This window comes from Syngnathus scovelli, chromosome 15 (assembly GCF_024217435.2).
Source record: "Syngnathus scovelli strain Florida chromosome 15, RoL_Ssco_1.2, whole genome shotgun sequence".
In the NCBI taxonomy this organism is placed as follows: Eukaryota; Metazoa; Chordata; class Actinopteri; order Syngnathiformes; family Syngnathidae; genus Syngnathus; species Syngnathus scovelli.
Genome location: NC_090861.1, coordinates 2,301,400 through 2,320,924, shown reverse-complemented (window position 1 = coordinate 2,320,924; position 19,525 = coordinate 2,301,400). Strand labels below are relative to the sequence as shown.

The 19,525-nt window shown below is 40.7% G+C and overlaps 4 protein-coding genes and 1 long non-coding RNA gene across 8 annotated transcripts in view; 3 read left to right on the top strand and 2 right to left on the bottom strand.

The window, feature by feature from the left end:
- The first annotated feature begins 466 nt into the window (after positions 1-466).
- On the top strand, positions 467-4,332 carry LOC137840988 (organic cation/carnitine transporter 2-like). The gene is made up of 11 exons (XM_068653251.1): positions 467-1,065; positions 1,188-1,370; positions 1,448-1,551; positions 1,640-1,794; positions 2,014-2,185; positions 2,263-2,395; positions 2,570-2,661; positions 2,729-2,943; positions 3,063-3,245; positions 3,327-3,462; positions 3,564-4,332. Exons 1-11 carry the CDS (start codon positions 859-861, stop codon positions 3,628-3,630), a joined length of 1,647 nt encoding a protein of 548 aa, XP_068509352.1. The 5' UTR covers positions 467-858; the 3' UTR covers positions 3,631-4,332.
- LOC125982581 (uncharacterized) lies at positions 3,358-6,877 on the bottom strand. The gene is made up of 4 exons (XR_007486442.1): positions 6,744-6,877; positions 6,159-6,199; positions 4,710-4,847; positions 3,358-3,436 (listed from the first exon to the last, which is right to left on the bottom strand). It is a non-coding gene; the product is annotated as an uncharacterized lncRNA (long non-coding RNA).
- Positions 4,140-10,147, top strand: tm7sf2 (transmembrane 7 superfamily member 2). Its single transcript, XM_049743373.2, has 11 exons — positions 4,140-4,203; positions 4,432-4,508; positions 4,666-4,862; positions 4,977-5,031; positions 5,158-5,352; positions 5,437-5,540; positions 6,762-6,881; positions 7,149-7,317; positions 7,389-7,469; positions 7,600-7,722; positions 8,217-10,147. Exons 2-11 carry the CDS (start codon positions 4,442-4,444, stop codon positions 8,375-8,377), a joined length of 1,272 nt encoding a protein of 423 aa, XP_049599330.1. The 5' UTR covers positions 4,140-4,203; positions 4,432-4,441; the 3' UTR covers positions 8,378-10,147.
- cnih2 (cornichon family AMPA receptor auxiliary protein 2) overlaps positions 9,691-19,525 on the bottom strand; it is a 16,635-nt gene continuing 6,800 nt past the window's right edge. The window contains exons 2-8 of one of the 2 annotated variants that reach the window (XM_049743379.2): positions 16,053-16,203; positions 15,617-15,864; positions 14,359-14,427; positions 13,568-13,615; positions 13,213-13,325; positions 13,006-13,149; positions 9,691-12,223 (exon numbers count right to left, since the gene is read on the bottom strand). In XM_049743379.2, the coding sequence (XP_049599336.1) occupies positions 12,196-12,223; positions 13,006-13,149; positions 13,213-13,325; positions 13,568-13,615; positions 14,359-14,427; positions 15,617-15,697 (483 nt within the window). In that variant the 5' untranslated portion in view covers positions 15,698-15,864; positions 16,053-16,203 and the 3' untranslated portion in view covers positions 9,691-12,195. The remainder of the gene's footprint in view (positions 12,224-13,005; positions 13,150-13,212; positions 13,326-13,567; positions 13,616-14,358; positions 14,428-15,616; positions 15,865-16,052; positions 16,204-19,525) is intronic. The other variant, XM_049743380.2, reaches the window with a different exon arrangement.
- slc8a4a (solute carrier family 8 member 4a) overlaps positions 19,116-19,525 on the top strand; it is a 13,012-nt gene continuing 12,602 nt past the window's right edge. For 2 of the 3 annotated variants that reach the window (XM_049743351.1, XM_049743354.1), the window contains exons 1-2: positions 19,116-19,184; positions 19,321-19,522. The gene's annotated coding sequence lies outside the window, so the exon portion shown is untranslated. Of the gene's footprint in view, positions 19,185-19,297; positions 19,523-19,525 lie in introns of those variants that run through there. The other variant, XM_049743352.2, reaches the window with a different exon arrangement.

Sequence of the window (19,525 nt, the reverse complement as noted above, 5' to 3'; positions counted from 1 at the left end):
CTTTTGAAAAGGGCATCATTGTTGGCCTACTAACATTTACCGTAAGCAGTATAAATGATACGCACCCCCGGAAGTCCAGAAGAACCCAATTACGTCATCGATTAAGGTGATTCTTGTACTTTCTGCTTATTTATGTGCCCCTAAGCAGTTTTACAGAAATTAAATGTTTTTATTGAAATAAGAAAATTTATTATTTTCACATACGTTGACAAGTGAACTAAAAACGGAAAGTGATTGTGAGTACTTTTGAAAAGGGCCTCATTGTCAGCCTACTAACATTTATCGTAAATAGCAACAATGATGCGCATCGACATAATGGCGCCGACAACGAACAAGGTAAGTTTTAAACACGCTTTTATTTTTTTTAACATTTGAAAGATTATATCTTTTCAGAAATAATGATGTACTAGCAATGGACAAAAACCTGTTATATTTTTTTCATTTTGTAATTTTAAAATGTTCTTCCTTGCTGGAAATCCTTCATCAATCCGTAAATTTGACCTATAACCTATCTATAAGCACCATAGATACTGTACTGTAAATTTTATTACCTGTACTCATTAACTCGTGGGCTTTGCGACCCACATTTGCCACAGCAGTGGGATTTGTAACGTGATGTCATGCAAGGTGTTCTGTAAACTTTAAACTTGTTTAGGTTTGCAAAAAACAGGTACCCACCTGCCCGGAATGCAGTAGTGGGAGGATCATCAGGACTTGTTGGAAATTATTTACAGACATCTTCACAACAAAGCCAATTGGTTTTATCATCCCCGACATATTATGACGCAGCATATCACAGACAATATTTTATTGTCCGTTATAAGGTTCACAGTTGGATAGTTCCGACAGACTGGGATCATGCGGGACTACGACAGCAGCGTGGCCTTCCTGGGAACGTGGGGTCGCTTCCAGCTAATGGTTTTCTTCCTGCTCTGCTCCACCATCTTGCCAAACGGAATGGGCTCCTTCTCACTGGTGTTCATCACTGACACACCACAGCACCGATGCCAGATCCCTGAGGCCAACCTCAGTCACGAGTGGCAGCAGGCAGCAGTTCCACTGAAGGTAGATGACATGGAAAAAAAAAAAAAATTGAAAAGTATCCAATTTTATTCAACTCTTAGCATTTTTTAACACACTTCTGTCAATATTCACGTCTTGTGGTTTGCTCGGACGTATCCTGCAAGGTGGTGGACGGGGAGCTGCAACCAAATGGCTGCCGCCGCTACCGGTTGGACCTGCTCCGCAACTTTTCAGCCAATGGGTTGCTGCCCGGTCGTGATGTCAACCTGACCAGCCTGGAGCAGGAGGACTGCGCCGATGGGTGGGTGTATAGCACCGAGGTCTACCAGTCCACTGTGGTCTCCCAGGTCAGATTTTTGTCCTGAAGGTTAGAATGTCCTCCCATGATTTAGGACAACTGACAGTGAACATTTTGCACTTCCAGTTTGACTTGGTGTGCAGTCAGGATTGGAAGCAACCCTTGACTGCTACCATTTTCTTCCTGGGGGTCTTGGTGGGATCTTTTTTCTCTGGGGTGCTTGCTGACAGGTACCAACTAGGGCTCAATGATTTACAGGAACTAGTCACAAGATGATTTGCAACCTGAGTGGGATTTTTTTTTTTTTTTTTCATCTAGATTTGGCCGTAAACCGGTGCTGTTCGCCACCTTGATCATTCAGGCCGTGTTCTCATTGGCCCAGATTGCTGCTCCATCTTGGGAGGTGTTCTGCTTGCTTCTCTTCTGCAATGGCCTCGGCAATATCTCCAACTACGTGTCTTGCTATGTGCTGGGTATTTTCATTTCCAAATACGGTTTGAGTGCAGCATGAACAGACTGGTATACCTCACACAAGCAAAGCTGTTTGGCAATCAGAGGGAAAAAAATAATCTCAAAGCCAGTTTGGTGTCAAGTAAACATCAGAAGGCAAACAATCTCACTCATGGACCCAAAAAGTTTGAGAACCCTTGCTTGATTCCACATGAAATTAAAACATGTTTTTGCTGGCACAGGCACTGAAATCCTCACGGGCAACGCTCGGGTTGCTTACGCGTCAACCGGCGTGTCTTTGGGCTTCGCCTTTGGCTACATGATGCTGCCACTTTTTGCCTACTTTCTCCGGAGCTGGAAGATGTTGATGGTGGCCATCACACTGCCCGGCTTCTTCTACATCCCCCTGTGGTGGTGAGCACTAAAGAACCCCCCCCCCCCCCCCCCCGACTCGCAATAGTTCTAAAACTGTATGTGTGTGCGAGAGACAGGATCCTCCCAGAGTCTCCCATGTGGCTCCTGTCTCAAGGTCGAGTGACAGAAGCCGAGGCCATCGTGAGAAAAGCCGCCAAGATGAACCGAGTGGTCGCACCGGAGAAAATCTTTCTCGATTCCATGTCGCACGTGAGTTGGAACTTAATGTTGATGCTGAGCACTTTTATTTTTATAAAAACTTTCCAAAAAATAGCTAAAGATGCTAACGGTAGAGTTGCTAGGCGCGTACATTTACGAGTTGCTATAATTCACCCTTGTTAGCATGGCGGTTAGCTAAGTGCTAACATTTGTCATTCATTCCAGTCAGAAGAGTGGCCCGTAGAGCGCTACAATGTTTTGGACCTGTTGAAGAACAGAAGCGTCGCCATTACGACCATCCTTCTCTGCTGGGTGTGGTGAGTAAGTCACACCCATCATATAAACTCCTAAGCATGCGTTGAGGGCAACTTGGCTAATTGGCAGGTTCACGCTGAGCGTCTGCTACTACGGCCTGTCCCTGAACACATCGCAGCTCCACTCTGATCCGTACATCAGCTGCTTCCTGTCCGCCGTGGTGGAGGTGCCGGCCTACATGAGCTGCAGCCTGGCCATCCGATACCTGCCCCGACGCCTCGCTGTGGTGGCCGTCTTTATCACCATGGGCCTGGCGCTTTTTTCCATCCAGCTGGTGCCCCAGAGTGAGTTGAGCTCAAAAGCAGAACCGGAAGAGATGCCGGGGGAGTAATTGAGCTTGGTCAGACATTTTGTGCCGCATTAATGTTCCAAACCAGTTCAGTTCTTGGACTGTTCCTCTCAGGTATTATGGGTTTGGCCGTGGCCCTGGAGATGTTGGGGAAGTTTGGCGCCACGGCGGGAACGTCGCTGCTGTATGCCTTCACGGCCGAGCTGTACCCGACGGGTCTTAGGAACACGGCGTCAGGGATCTGCGTCATGGTGTCGCGAACAGGAAGCTGCCTCGCACCCTTTGTCACACAGCTGAGTAAGCACTTTTTTGGACAGGGAAGTGTGGGTACCAGTCAGTTTGACATTGAAATTTTTAAATGACTTTGGTGCCACGCAGACATCTTTTTCAAGTATCTGCCGTATATCACCTTGGGCGCTCTGGCCATGCTGTCCATCCTGGCCACCATCTTCTTGCCAGAGAGTTTTAGGAGCCCGCTTCCCGCAAGCCTTCAACAGATGCAGAAGAGGAAAAGGTGAGGTCACCTTGATGCAACTGAACCTCCTCGTTGATCTCTTCTGCTTCCTTCTTCCTCGTCGCTCCAACCGTCCATCATTTTGGTTTCCCCACCTGCAGCGTAACCTGTCCGTCCGTCTTCAGACGAAAGATCTCCAAATCCGTGGTCATCGAGACCCCACTGTGAGCTCCATTAAAAAAAGCAGCAGGGTTATGTAGCCAACAGCGAAGCCGAGACACACGCCCGAAGATGAAGATCAACGATGGACCCCAACATCACTTTGTGATCTGATCAAAGTGTTTGTAACCTGGACATAATTGGGAAAAATATCCTATGCAAATGTGGCTACCATGAGGTGACTTTTCAACCTTCCAAGGCTGGTCCTCTAATTTTTCATTCCCCCCACCCATTGTATTTTTGCACATCCTTACATCATTAAACAACATGACTTTGCCATCTAAAGGTGAAAAAGCGCAACTGCGGTCATTTAAAGTGGAGTGCAAAGCTCAAAAGTGCGCGGTTGTCAAAGGTCGCACTGAGCGTTTTGCACGTCGTGCGTGCATACTGACGCCACCAGAGCAACCGATGTGATTGGACAAAAATATTTGTCCCCGCCCTCTTCAGATTCCGTTAAGCGATATGATTGGCTAGACTATCTTGTGCGTCTTCTAAACACGTTGAGGGGGCGGGTCCGTTTGAATCAGCGCTTGAATCCTGCACATTTTCTCGATCTACACTGACGAACACCACGTCAATAAGGTAAATATTAAGATCGTTGTATAAAGAGTTTAAATCAGGAAACGAGCTAAAGAAAAACTAGTCCATTTGATACGCTTTTAGATCATATTATTGTATATTGTTCAAATAAACAATACATGTCTTACTGTTTGTAATGCTGAGATAAAAACATATTTGCACATGATCAATTATAATGTATATATTGTAATGCATGTAAAAACAGTGCGGAATATTTGATTGTTTTTGTAGCAGACTAATAATGAGGTCAAAGAGTCAAACGCCAAATGCTTTCAATAACACAGAGAGGGAGTTTGGAGGAACCCTAGGTGAGTCACTCGTGAGCATCAGATTCAATCTAATTTCTTGAAATAAAAACTTGAGCTTTGAATGAAACACCCACTGACAACTGAGTTTCTTCTTCTGCAATTTGAGATGCATGAATTATTTACAATCACCTCAAATACTGTCCCCTTCCATCCCCAGGTGCCATTTGCATCCCCATCTTTCTGCCTTTGACGGTGCTTTACCTGATTTGCGTGAGTCGATCTCCTGATGCAGCTCTTCTCCAATGGCCCCCGCCCTTGCCCTCGCTTGACCAGCTATGGGACCCCTTGGCTCCCTACCTCCTGCTGGGCTGGATAGCTCTGCATGCGCTTCTATATTTGCTGCCATTAGGAAAGGTATACCCATTTTACAATAATTTGCAGAAGTGCACAATTTCCACAAGTTCATGGAGCTAAAAATACAGAGAGCTTTGTAAAACCTGATTTTATAATAAGTTATCGTTTCTGCAGATATCTGAGGGATTAGTGCTGACGGATGGAACACGTCTGAAGTATCCCATAAATGGTACTTTTTTGGTGTGGAGGCAATTATGTCAATTTAGTAGTCTTCTGCTAATTACATGATAGATTTCTGAACCTGCATAGGTTTTCATTCAAGGTCAACATTGTGTCATTTTTGTCTCTCCTGCAGGTCTTCATAGCTTGTGCATCAGTGGTGCCTTACTGATGTTGCTACTGATGTTCGGGGTTCCTTTGGGGCATCTGTTCCAGCTGATGTTGCCCCTGGCTATGTGCGCAATAGGACTGTCCTTCATGCTTTCCATCTACCTCTATGTTTGTTCTTTTTGGGCTCCTCCTCATGCTCTTGCTTTGGGGGGGAACACAGGTGAGGTTGATTGTTTTAAAACGTAGCCGCTGTCGATATAAATGCAAAAAAAGAATGTGAAAAGCTAATTTATATTTGTTTTAGGTAATCCCTTGTATGACTTCTTCATTGGACGGGAGCTAAACCCTCGCATAGGTCATTTTGATCTTAAATATTTCTGTGAGCTCAGACCAGGTCTGATTGGCTGGGTAAGTAGAACAAAACAAAACTATTATTATTTTTACTTATCTATAATCACAAAAATGATGAAATACTTTAAGCCAACATTTCTCGTTAGCAGTGAGAATATTGTGTAATTTCTTTTGACTGCTTTTTCGGGTTACTGCCGATAGATGGGGCTGTTGTTCAACATAAGCCAAATTATTTTTTTTCCTTGTGACTGACAATCAAAATAAATTTGCACCCGCTGACCCGAGGCATTTGATTTAGACGAAGATATTTAACATTTTGTCTTTGAATTACTAAACAAATGGACTGCTTCATCCGTTCTATTTGTAATTATGGATTTTATAAAATTACATTTTCTTTTCCAGTGTTTACAGTAAAAACTACTGTAAATGCTTTGCCCATTTTGAGTGAGTAGTGTAGGAGAGAAGATAAAAACCTCCCACCCAATTGTGTGTGGGAGATTTTGGTTGAATGTCAGACAGCATCTTTTTCTTTCTGTATCATAAGTTGATATTCATTACTGCTCCTCAACACAGTTTTTAAATTGAGCAGATTAACCTCTCTAAATGAGATGTTTAATTTCTATTAAATTTGACATTAAGTTTATATCAAATTAACAAATTGCATCATCTGCTTACCTGGACAATGGTCTAAAATGTCAAAAAGAAGCTTGTGTTTCCTTAAATGGAAAAAAAAAGGGGGAGGAGTCAGGATATAATTATGAGACCCTTTAACCTCATCAAAATTCTGTGAGCAATCATAAAAAAAAATTAATAAACATGAATCACAGTCTTCAGATTTGTGTTGCATCAGCTAAATTTTGTCCCAGAAAAAAAGGTCTTCATTTGCAAAATGGATGATAAATAACTGTGCCCTTTGCTGAGATCTTATCAGCACGTGACACAAACATAAGCGTGACATGGAGCAGATGGAACATCAATATATCATCTTGTTTTGATCCAATATGCATTTTCATTTTCAGAGTCATGTGCAGTTCATGTCAGAATCACAAGTGGATAAACTCAAATGAGATATTTATATTGATTAATATTGAGAAAGAAATAGGAGGTAAAAACAAAATAAAGCAAAGATGATATTTTTAAATTCAGGGCATAGATGAATAAATCATAACGTGCGCTTATTGTACGTATGAGGCCACTTATTCCATCGGTTTACAAAGTGCACCACACTACTCCACAAAAAAATGAAATGCAATACCTTACCATGAAACTTTCTTTCAGGTGCTCATCAACTTCGGTATGCTGATGCAAGAAGTGGAGCGCCAAGGTTCCCCCTCACTCGCCATGATCCTAGTCAACAGTTTTCAGTTGTTGTATGTGGCTGACGCTCTGTGGAACGAGGTAGGAGATCAGCCCTCAGGTACTTGAAGGTGTCGCCGCAATTTCCAGACTATTGAGCACACCTGAATAGAAGCCACACCCACAAAATAAAAAAAAAATCCATGTATGTGTTTTAACCTGGGATATTTAAAATGATTTTTTTTAAATTAATTACGAAAACAATAAATTATTAAAATGATTAAAGTCATAAAAATTAATTGAGGTAATTTCCTGGGATTGATAATAAATAAATTATTCAAATGATTAAAATTATCTGTTTGTTGACAGGAGGCAGTTTTGAGCACGATGGACATCGTGCACGATGGTTTCGGTTTCATGCTGGTCTTCGGTGACCTGACCTGGGTTCCCTTCACATACAGCCTTCAGGCGGCCTTTCTGGTTGAACATCCTCAAGCTCTAAGTCTACTTAAAGTTGCAGTCATAATAACTCTAAATGGTGAAATATCATTCTCACTTTTACAAGATATATTGTTTTTCCATTCTTAAGATACCATTCATCCTCTTTAGGTATTGGATATTACATTTTCCGAAAATCCAACTCGCAGAAGAATCAATTCAGGAGAAACCCTACACATCCAAGTGTTGCAAGTCAGTAGAAATCACTTTATTTATTTTTTTTAGAATTAATCAAGAATCTCTGAGGCTTCATTTCTGCTATCAAGAGTGATTAGCTTGTGATGCTAATCAGTTGAAGTGATTGCGGCGTGCATGATCGCAGGGCTGGAGACCATCGCCACAGCAACAGGGAAACGTTTGCTGGTGTCTGGTTGGTGGGGTCTTGTCCGTCATCCCAATTACTTGGGTGATCTCCTCATGGCCTTGGCTTGGTCTTTGCCTTGTGGTAAGAACACTCCATCATACATTGGAAACATTTGATCCAATAATAAATCTTACCTATCCTTACAATTGATTATCTAATTTTAGATGAAGAGCAAAAATGGTGACAAATAATCCTACTTTGAGTGATTGATTCTTTTCAGTTTGCAACCCACAGTCGAATATTCCCTCACTTCCTAAAATGATCAGATAAATAGTTGCTAGACTCCATTGAAGGTCTGGTTTCATTCTTCCTGTCTAGCATGCAGACAAATGGAGGCTGTCAGTCCTTTTGTTGCTGCTGACACATCAAATACGATGTGACTCATTGCTTTTGCTGCTTTTGTAATTGAGAAGTACAAAAGTTTGGAAGAAAGAAATGGGAGCAGAAGGAAGAACGATGGATGGGAACAACCCCTGATCGTTCGAAGAAAATGGATGCAGAAAAAAAGTTGGAAATGATGACACTGTAAAGCTGGAGAAGAAAATATAAATATAATCATCTGCTTCTTTTGTTAGGATTCTCACATCTTCTGCCATACTTTTACGTGATTTATTTCACCATCTTGCTGATTCACCGCGAAGCTCGTGATGAGAAACACTGCAGAGCCAAATATGGACTTGCATGGGACGCATATTGTCGACGTGTCCCCTACAGGATCGTCCCTTATGTTTATTGAAGAGTCAAGAAAGTAAAATGGTGCCTTTGGAACATTTTCACAAATTTGCATTTCCAGTTTTTTTTTTGGAGTGGGATGAGTAATAATTTTGCTGTCCCTTTTGACTTGTATGTGAAATAAACCTACATTGACACAAAGCATTTGGCTCAAGAAACAAAAAGTCAAATTCAAAGTTGTAAACATTTTTTGATCCTTGCCGCTCTTCTATTACATTTAATTTCCCCTGGCTGATTGCAAATCACATCAGATGAAGAGAACAAATATGATCAACTGTCAAACAGCACGAGTCGTGCAAATGGAGTTGAGAGTGCACCGTGTTGATGGACACCTTCATTTGTCACCTCCGTGCACCCTCTTAAGCCGCTGGCTTCGCCCACACCTCACTCAAGCTATTTTCTGCCTTCTTTTAAAGTGCTGATGACAAACATGCTGAGAAGCGACGCCCGCTGTAGAAATGGATGGAATTACGCAATATTTTTTTGCTGTCCAATTTGAACATCAATTTCAGCTTTGTTCCCGTTTCATGTCCGCGCAGCTTGAAGAGCATCGGACATCCTCGCAGTGTCTTGTGTAATAACGAATTAGCGATTCAGTGCCACCGTGCGTATGCCAATCTTATCGTTTTAGAGCCCTGCAGTTGTAGCCAGTTTCCATGGCAACGTGTCTGTGAGAGCACAGACGTAGGACGAGAGGGGAAAGGCGGTTATGGCGGTGTGGATGGAGATGAAAAAGGAAGAGCCTAGGATGAGTGTGAAACAGATGCAGCTGGTGTGTGTGTGTGGATTGCGCAATAACTAAGCATTATTGTTATGATATTTATGAGTGTACATATTTGCATGCACATACATTCAGTCAATGAGCTTATTGCCAGGGATGTGAAAAATGCAGGTGAATATTTTTCAATGTTATGTTTGAGTGAGGGAGTCGGAGGGAGTCAACAGGAATGTCTCATAGAATTTTGTTTCCATGGTGACAGCGGAGAATGATATGTCCTTTTCAGACAGAGGAAAATATCCGCTTGTCGCAAGTTGATTACAATTTAGACATGCCATGAAATGACTGAATTACTCTAGTTGGAAATAAAACATATGTAAAAAATTAAAGGGGAATCTCAAGTACCAAAAAAAAATTATATTAATAATATTAATAAATTAATATTGAGAATTTTTCCTCAGGTCATGTGACATTCGCTAGCTGAGCCTTAGGAACTGTGATGTCATTTTAAATCGACAACAAGTGGCAAAATGGCCGCCTCGTTACATGGATGGATTTTTCAGATTTTTCTCTAAGACAAGAAATAAAATAAACTGCACTGATTTTCGGGGATGTATTTATTTTATTACAATACATATGAATTGCTTAGTATTTATGAACTGTACATCATATTGAAACCTGATTGATCTAAAGTTGTCCACCAAACTGGTTATATAGCATACAATGATCAGAAATGTATACAAATAAATAGATAGGACCCAAATGACATTTTTTAAATTTGCTTGGAGATTACATACATGGATACAAAGAGACAGTCAACCAAATTGTATTTCTCCAACTGTCCTTATGGCGATTGTCCCGATGGTATTATTCCAACTAAAGTGGCACAACATTAAGCACACCTGAACAACAAAGTTTACAACAACGCAACTTTTAATTTGATGTCTTTGATAGTGTGGAAGCAGGATGTGAAATTTTTTTATAGCTCTCGTATTGAATATGATGAAATTGTGCAAGTGTCCTCAAGATTGTTGCCAGGATTGTTTTGTGTTTGTGTGTCTTCCACGTATTTACCAAACTTTTCTTTAATTCTATTTATAATTGAAATTTGATATTTTTAAACCTTTTCTGCAATATTTTTTCATCACATTCTTGCAAATTAATACAATTTAATTCACTGATCTTATTTGTATTTAAAATTGACATTTAATTCACTTATTATTCCCAAACCTTTTTTTCTAATGGAAGAGGTTAGCATTTGTCAAGTTAGCGCTATGCTGTCACTTGCTAGTGTTGGAACGGCAGTGATTTTGTTTACACAAAAATATTTATTGCAATAATTACTGCAATGGGGGTGTTAGAATAAGACACACAAGCCATGTAAACAATGTATGTAACCATGTTACATACAGAAATGCTTCTAGTACCATTATTGTAAACACCTTAATTGCACTTTAACATCATCTGCCCTCCCTTTTATTTTTCTTCAATTTTACCCTTATAATCAGTTTAGTATGAACAACAAAAATATTAATATAACAAAAAGAATATTTTCTCCAAACGTGAAATATTTTCTGTAACAAGTCATCTGAATTGTAAAAGAAATATCCTAAGAATCAATCAAGTAATTGTTGTCCATGATATTTATTTGATTTCTTTGCAAACGATGAATTTATTCCCATGTTAGGCTTTAATCCTAGTATTGCTGTCTATTCAAAATATCTTTTTCCTACACCAAAATATATATTTGACGCTGTGGTGTGAATGTTTGAAAATATTTTGACAGGCTGCACTACTCATGATACACTTTTTCCTAAGTAGCAACACCAGACATGTTATCAGTACTTGTTAATTACTACACATGCAGCCGGAGGGGGGGTAAACTTTTTTTTTTTTTTTTTTATCAAGCCCCTGAATAGCTGTACTCCTACAAATCACATCACTTATCTACATATAAGGCCAACTAATGAACACATGAAAGCAGATGAGCAAAGGCTTGGTCATCAAGCAGCAATGACTTCATGTGTCTGATTGTATTATCTAAATAAATAAAATGACTCTACATCATTATCACTTTGCGTCCCACTCGGTTATGAAACACACTCGCGCAACATTGTCGTTTTAATTGCTTGTTATACGTGAAATGTCACTGCGCTAAAATAGCTAGCATAGGTGCTAACACAAATAAGGCGATTTCCGCACACTAAAAAATAAAACAAATGTAGGCCTTTGTTCTGTTGTGTTTAAGAAAACCATCGTACCAAGATCGGATATTATTTTGAAGAACACATCACGTTGCCTTAGCATTTTAAGTATTTCTCAAGCTTTTCACTTCACCCTTGTTCTTTGGCACAATGTTTTTCATATACAATCTTTTGGCATTGAATCTGTGAGCACAAAGGAGGGAAAAAAGAAAATTGCTTCTAGCATTTACCGTGAATTCAAGTCCAATAGCGACTTTGACATTACTTTTGTATTGTTATTATTTTCTTTACAGTTTGACCCCAATGACCCTGGCAGCCAAAGCTTTCTCGAGATCTCAATTAAAAGTGTCTGTGCACAAACTGACCTGTAATATCCCTGCCTGCGTTTTTTACAGTGATTTTAATTTCATTTTACAGTAAAATGTATCAGCAACCCAGTAGAAAAACAGTGGTTGGATATTAGAGGTGTCTTATCAAAATATGGAGTACCACCATCCAAATGGAAAATTACAGACAAATGATTTTTGTGTTCCAGCCCATGTTAAATTGGAAAGTCACAGTGAGTTCAAAGACTGGATCAGTAAGAGCAACGTGGGATTACTCCAGCCCTTCAGAGTCCTTGTCAACATTGGTCATGAGGCGTCAAAGGCAACACAAACACCTTTTCCGTCATCCGCTTTATTTTCCATCCATTGCTTTGTCCATCTGTCTCACTGCAGTGTTTGTAATAAAGTGATATACGGAAATGGATTGGAGGCAACACCTTTACATTCACAATGGCGCTCTGTTTGGGTTTGTTTCGTCGGATTGCGGGGGAAACCCGAGCCCACTGACGGATGGGAAGGTAGAGCTGATGTGGTCGCTCTTTCCGTTTCTATCCATCTCACCAGGGAGTCTCTTTTAGAAGCTCACCAGGGCATAGACCATGCTTGATCAATGAATAGATCACGACAAAGACGGAGAGACACAATTAGACTTCCAATAGTGTGAGTCCGTAAAAGGCTGCATTTACACAATGTGGTTCAAATCACTGCCGGAGCTAGGATTTTTTTTCTTTGGGGGGGGGGGGGGGGAAGATAAAAATATTGTTTTTTTTTACAAACCCAAATTTTTTCATCAGATATATATTCGCTATATCTTCCGCATTAGGGGACTAAGAAGAAAATTCCTAGAAAATTCCTAAAATACCCAACAGCCTATTACGGCCCATGATGAGCACAGTCTCCAGAATCGTCAAAGTAAATGAACCTGTCTTTGCTTTTCCAGCCGAATCACGGATAGTGGGCTGGGACTAATATCTAAAAATACCCAAAGTTTGATCTTCTAACCAGGGCACTTTGAATCCAGAGTTTTCCACTCCAACGTCACAGACAGCTGTTGACTATGAATCACAGTAGCATTGGTGAAGTCAAGGTCAGAAGGTCTCTTCACCATATGACTCACATTCACACTTATGAACAATTCTGAGTCTTAAATGGAATTATATGCTTTCTAGGATGTAGGAGGAAGATGGAGAAAAGCCATTGAGGCACAGGGAGAACATGCAAAAGCCACAATGCGAGACCAGAACCTCAACCTTCGATGCAGATGTACTAACCACTATCTCATCACGGCCACGTTCATGTCAATTTATAGTTGAACCCCAAAAATATTATATTATTAACATCTGCAGTGTAAATACAGCCTTGAAAGCAGAATTGAACCACCTACCTGTAGAGATAATAGAAGAACGAGACAAGATAAAAGCCCAGCTTACACCACGACTCCTTCTGACAGTAATTGAGGATGTCAGCGTTCATCACACTCACGGGATCGTACATAACCTCTGACCCATCGGCCGGTCGATGGAAAAACCTGAGGAGAATAAAAAAGGAATCTTACGTACATACATTTGGAAGATTTCCGTGCGAGTCGTACCTCCACAGATGGTAGAAGAGAAGAGGAATATTTAGGCCAAGTGTGACCCATTCTGCAGCACACATGAACATTAGGCAGAAGAGTCCATGGATGGAATATTCTGGCACCACCAACTAAACAGCAGAAGGATGCATGAAATAAACAAATGGAATACAAAATGGCTTTCTCTGATGATAATATGGAGAACAATCTCTATGGGTGTGTGGGTGTGGAGAGAAGCACCAAAGGTGGCTTCATGTGAAGTGAATCGTGTGCGTCATGGCAGTCCCACTAGCGGGCGAGACAAATAAAGCCCCCCTGGTGTCGTTATCGAGCCGAGCTGAGCTGAGCCAGGTGAAAAAGTGAAATCACTCACTCTGCGAAGAAGGTTGCAGATTCGCTCGATATTGAGAATCCGTTCCCTCTGTGGATCAGACAAAAGGAAAAACGCTCATCCATTTCTTCCTTTCAATTTCTCTTTTTGAATACACTTACATAGAATCAATTCCTTTTTAACCAAATATTCTTTTTGTACTGGATTTAGGAAATCATTTGTACAAGTGTGCTTCAATGTTGTAGCCGAAGGGAATGAAAAAAAAATTGTAATTTCACACCCAGACTGATAACAACTAACTTCTTTCAAGAACAAAAACACTTTAGTGGGTTTGCCACTTTCATTTTGTCAGTGTTGCCCTTGGAAGAATCATAAATCACTGCTGTTGTTTTTCTTTTGTCATCAAAGTTGAGTATCAACTCATGTTCTTGGCTGCGCTTCAACTTACTGGTTCACCTTCAAATCTCCATGACTGGATCATTAAGGAGAAGATGCTATGCTAACTATGGAAAGCTAACCTATGGGAAGTTTTCTGGACTGGCCCAGACAAAGGTAAAGCTATGTAAAGATATTTCTATTCTTTGAAGTGTGTGTGTGTGTGTGTGTGTGTGTGTGTGTGTGTCTGGCGTGCCTCCACACTCCCACAGCCCGATTTCACAGTTTCCTCTCCCACTCCTCATCACTCTCACTTTTGCGGCTTCACATTGTTCCCGAAACGTTCGCTAAGCCTCTCACAGCTGATGCCAAATTGCAAAAACTGAATATTATCTGTATTGGTGAATTCTCAGAATGTTTTTTTTCTACATGCATATTTAACACAAGACGATTCTTACCGCTCTGGTGGGATTACTCTGGTCGATGGGGTTTTTGAAGTCTGTGCGCAGTTCGTCAAAGGCGATAATCTGAAACATAGCGCACGTGATGCGTTCAGCCTGCGTTCGTAACGAGCATTTTCACTCTCTCCATCGTTTGTAAACAGATACAGTTGCCATAGCAACAAGGCAACCCCCTCCTCAGTGGCTTCCATGGTTACTCATGTAGTGAACATACCATCTGATTGGCTGAGAGACAAATTCAATTAGGATATTCTGGCAGTGCGTTGAGCCTTACCCGGGGGGGTTGCTTCATGATCGTGGTTTGATAAGCTTTTTAATCACACGGTTGAACGGCAGGCAAGCCAGACTGGTTTCGCCCCCCCGCCCGCTCGCTTTCTCACACGCCGAATGACAAATATGTAGTCACACGTTTGTCATTTACAGTCTGAAGCTGAAATGATATTGTCATCGTGGTGGCGGAAGTCTCCGCTGACGTCTGTGCAAATTTTTACTGACAAATACTCCCGATTGGCAATATGGCGCTGAATTCATTATGAGCAAGTTTGTTGTGGTGTTTGAGGAGCAGCTTTATTGTCAACACACACGGATGGAGCCACAGAAAAGCACAAATAAACTGGTCTAATGAGAATTTAGTCGGACTTTTTCCAAAACCTAACCATCAGTCTCTCCATTTTTTTCGGATTGAGCATCTCTATAATAAGCTTATATGTATATTGTTTACATTTTACAATTTTCAGACCGAGTACTCAACTCTTAAGTATAGTATTATTGATAAATAAAACGCCCTTCTAACATTTAAAAGAAATATCTATATGTTCAAAATATAATATTGCATGAAATGAATGTCATTTTTTTTAAATTCTGTTTTGAGATTTTCAGCTTCTGATCACAAAACCACCACAAGAGATGTTATTGTACTTTTTCCAGCATACAGTTATTTGCAATTTGAACGCATGGCTGAACTCAGTAGATCTACTGGAAAACATCTCACATTTCCGAGACCCCCAATCGAGTCCCATTGTTTGCCGAGAACAATATGTCACATGATGCTTTCCACAGGGAATTACAAAACGCCTGACAGTGACATACATGTGTAATTACTTTGCTGTCTGGAGCTACAATATGGCATAATTACTTCCATTTATCCCCTGCCACAAGATAAACACTCCTATGTAGTATCCACCTGATCACCTCTGGAGAAGACACGTGGCTGGATGGATGTGTTTGTGTGGATCCACTTAATTGCTATACTCACCTGCCAGATGACAAAGAAGATGAGGGCGGCGCACAGCACCAAGGTGAGCATGTAGCAGAAGGCCGCAAAGGTGAACGCCATGGCAGTGCCGGCCAGCCTGACCACAAGACTGGAGGAGAGAAGGCGAGGGGAACCCCCACCTTTGTCTCGCTCTCTCGGTCTGTGGCTTCCTGCACCCTTCCTCTCTCTCGCTCTCCCTCTCTCTCAGGGGAGATTTGTCTTTCTCAGTTTGACGCCCTCAGGTAGAACTAATGAGAGAATTATTGATTAAAGATGGTTTGTGGGAAATAACACTAGTTTGTCATCGTGTTAGCCCAACTACTTGATGTCTCCCATAAGTTGATCATTACAAGGATGACAAAAAAATTTGAGGCTATAATAATGTCAACATCAGGTAGCATGGAGTGATATTTTGAAAATATTGAGCAGAGAATACCTGAATCTGGCTGGTGACGCGTCTGCCACAGAAGAGAACATTCCACTCCGTCCACGTCTTGGTCAATTTGGATCGACAGCATGTCACAACTCTCTTCTCGCATCCCTAAATCATCTCCGTGCCTGAACGGTTACAAGAGGCTGGTTTGATTCTTCAGGGAAAAAAAAAAAACGTCAACAGAGGAATCAGCAGCTACGCTCATTTAGACTTCCAAAATACAAATGTCCACATCAACATCTGAAATTAATTAGTCCTGCTCTTTACTCTGTCCTCTTTTTTTTTTTTTAAGAGCTTAGAAGATGTATTTTCTGCCTACTGTCCATCTGAGAGAGATATTTCTATCACGCTCAACATTAGGAGCAGCCAATCGCATCACCCCGTTTTCCCTTCTGCTCTGATTTGCTCTCTCCTCTCTCAACCCTCGACGTCTTCTGTCGCTTATGCCAGCTCTCTTTCTCCGTCTCTCTCTCTCTCTCTCTCATTTATTCATTTTCATAATCGCCTGGTCCCCAGAGACTGCTGAGGGGGCAGGGCAAGCATAAAATGTTTTCCCCCTTTTTGTCTGCACCTCTATTGCACCCATTCACAAATCAGATTTCCAACCTCACGTTCCAAAGGTCTGCTAGATGAATAGTGCTGCCTTTAAAATCATTCCTATGTAAAAGATGGAAGTGATTGAAGACTGGAAAGAGACACCAGCAGCTCGTTTGACAATTTAGTGGAATAACATAACACGACAGCCAAGCAGCTGTAGACACTTGGCGAAACCAGGTCCTCAAAGGGTGAGGGTCTCATTTCATAACACTCTTCAGTTTCAAGTGAAAGGAGCCAAAATTACACAATAAATAAATCCAAAGCTGCAAATGTTAAGTAGCCTTTCAAAATTGCAAGACATTGCATGTTAAAATATCTTGTGTATTTTCAATTGTATGTATCTTTGCCTTCAAGTTCTGCACTACTTTGAAATAAATCATTTGATTGAATTGGCAGCTAGTGTTTTGAATGCCTGCATCTCAATTTTATTATTGTATTTAGTATGGAAATGTTGCCAGTTGATGCTTGGAAGAACAGAAACTATTGAAATACATTTAAATAATTGATAACACGCAGATTATCCATAAATGGATGTAGTCTGCCCTCTAGTGGTAGTAAATGGTATTGATAAGTGCTATAGAGAATTTATCGCTTCATTATAAATGAAAGCGGGTATTTGATCAAATAGATGTAGATGTAAAGCTTATTCATACATATAAATTATGACAAATGATCACAAGTGGCGTTCATTAATTTATGGGAGAAATGTGAATTACACCACTCAACACGTTCTTACTAAATTTTTAATCCGAGATGCAAGTAATCTTTCTCAGATTTTGTTTTTGCACTGATTCCAAATCCACCCTTGTTTTTATCTAACGTGAGGTTTTCAAAAATGATGAATTAAAAACAAAAATATAAGAAAGACGTATTAATACCGATTCAGATTTTCACTTCACAATGTGCTGCCTCCATTATTTTTATAATGATGAAAAAAAAATGACTGACGTTTAACTCCCTGGATATGGTACGTTCGAATTAATTTGATGCTGCAGATGAAGAATGACAGATACTAAATGAACCACAAGATGGCGACACGCTGGAGACAGCAACAGATGGTCACATTAAGGCATCTAACAGGACTGATTATCAAATTAAATCACCGCTTGCTGAAAACTCCTGCTGTGGAACATCTCGAGATGTTTCCATTCTGACTATATAGAGGAAAAAAAATCCACATTGCTAATGTCTTGATGGAAAAGCAATGAAGCTCAGTCGCTTGGCTTCTGTGGGACTTCAAGAATTGCTTTGTGAATTGAGCTACTAAGCGCAGCATTTACAAAGATATTGCAGCGAGGATTGGATCCATCCCCATGGAACTATGTTAGCATCACAAAATGACCTGCTGGGCCTAAATTCAATATGTGCTTCAGTGAATAAGCTAGCAATAATAATAAAAAAAAGCCTTAAACAAGCCCAGAAATATTACACTTGTCCCAAACATGTGGCTTTATATTATCAATCTGACATATTTGCAATATTCAATATAATATTGTGCTTTTTTTGGATGATGTCAGCATTTTGGATGACAAATATGCTCAGTACATCATCTCCAAGTCACTAAGCTTCATTATCACACCTCTTAAGATGATGTCACATCATCAAAGCTAAGAGGATGGTCTTCCCTGAGACCTTCGCGATAGGAGTTGTCGATAAAGCTAAGAAACAAAAGTCCGACATTTCAAAACAATGTACTTGTATCACAGATTCAAGGTAAAAAATTCCTCATTTTCACTTATGCATCTGAATTTATGCTCATTTGTATTTTTGCTCTGTCGCTTTTTAGCTCTCGAATTTTTCATTCAAGCGGAACTAAATCATTTCGTTGTACTATTCAGTGATGTTTTCATTTCAGCGTGGTTTTCGTTATGTTTGCCACTTTCAAATAAAGTGAAGCACCTGTCTGCAAACGTCTTGCCTGTTTATTGAGCCCAGACAACAAATCAGTATCGCAAAAAAAAAACAAAAAAAAACTTTGGGTATACAACTTCTGCCTAAGCTGAACGATGATGTCATTTTTCAACTTCAGGGTCATGGGGAGCTCATGGAGTCTATCTCAGCTGACTTTGGACAAAGGCAGACTTCACCCAGGACTGGTTGGCAAAGTGATCCAGAAAACCAACGACACTTATTTCCATTAAATAACAGGCAAGTGAATCAATAACGAACTGCATTCAATTTCGTTGCTGTTCAAAACCGATTCGCTCCGGTGACCCCTGCATAAGGTTAAACTCAAACAGGAAGAACAACAAGCTCATGCTGTCGTTGCTCATGATTAAATAATACTACAGCACTTAAACCAACAAGGCTCCTTTTTGAGAGTTATTAAAGGGAACAGCTCAAAATGAGGGACGCCATCATACTAATGAGCTTATCCAAAGTCCACCTGCAGCAGGCGCACAATGTCCAAACAACTGCAGTGCATCATGCAGCTATTGTTTCTAATATTTCCTCATTTCCCATAATGAGATGATCATTTCATGAGAAACAGATCGATGCAGTGCACTTTTACACCACCGCAACCCACAACCGTTTCCGGTCAGTGTCGCTTCGCATTATTTTTCTTTCTTTTATTCTAAAGGCAGACTTTTGAAGCTCTCTTACAAGACTATCCCAGCTGTGCCTAATAAAGTGGTCTTTTCTTTTTTTTTTTTTTTTTTGGGCTCTCTTCTAGGCGACAACAGGTGACGGGGGTGCCGCTGAGCGATGAGTGATGATGTCAAACAAATCGGAGTAAAAGAGTCGTTCGCCGTGGACTCCTGATGCGCAGTGAGAAGGTCCAAATCGAGCGTGTGTCGTCTCCTCCCTTGTCTCCACTGCAGTGTTACTGCTTTTCCTCCTTCTCGCTCCTCGCCTCTGGTGCCAAGGCTGCAAGAGTA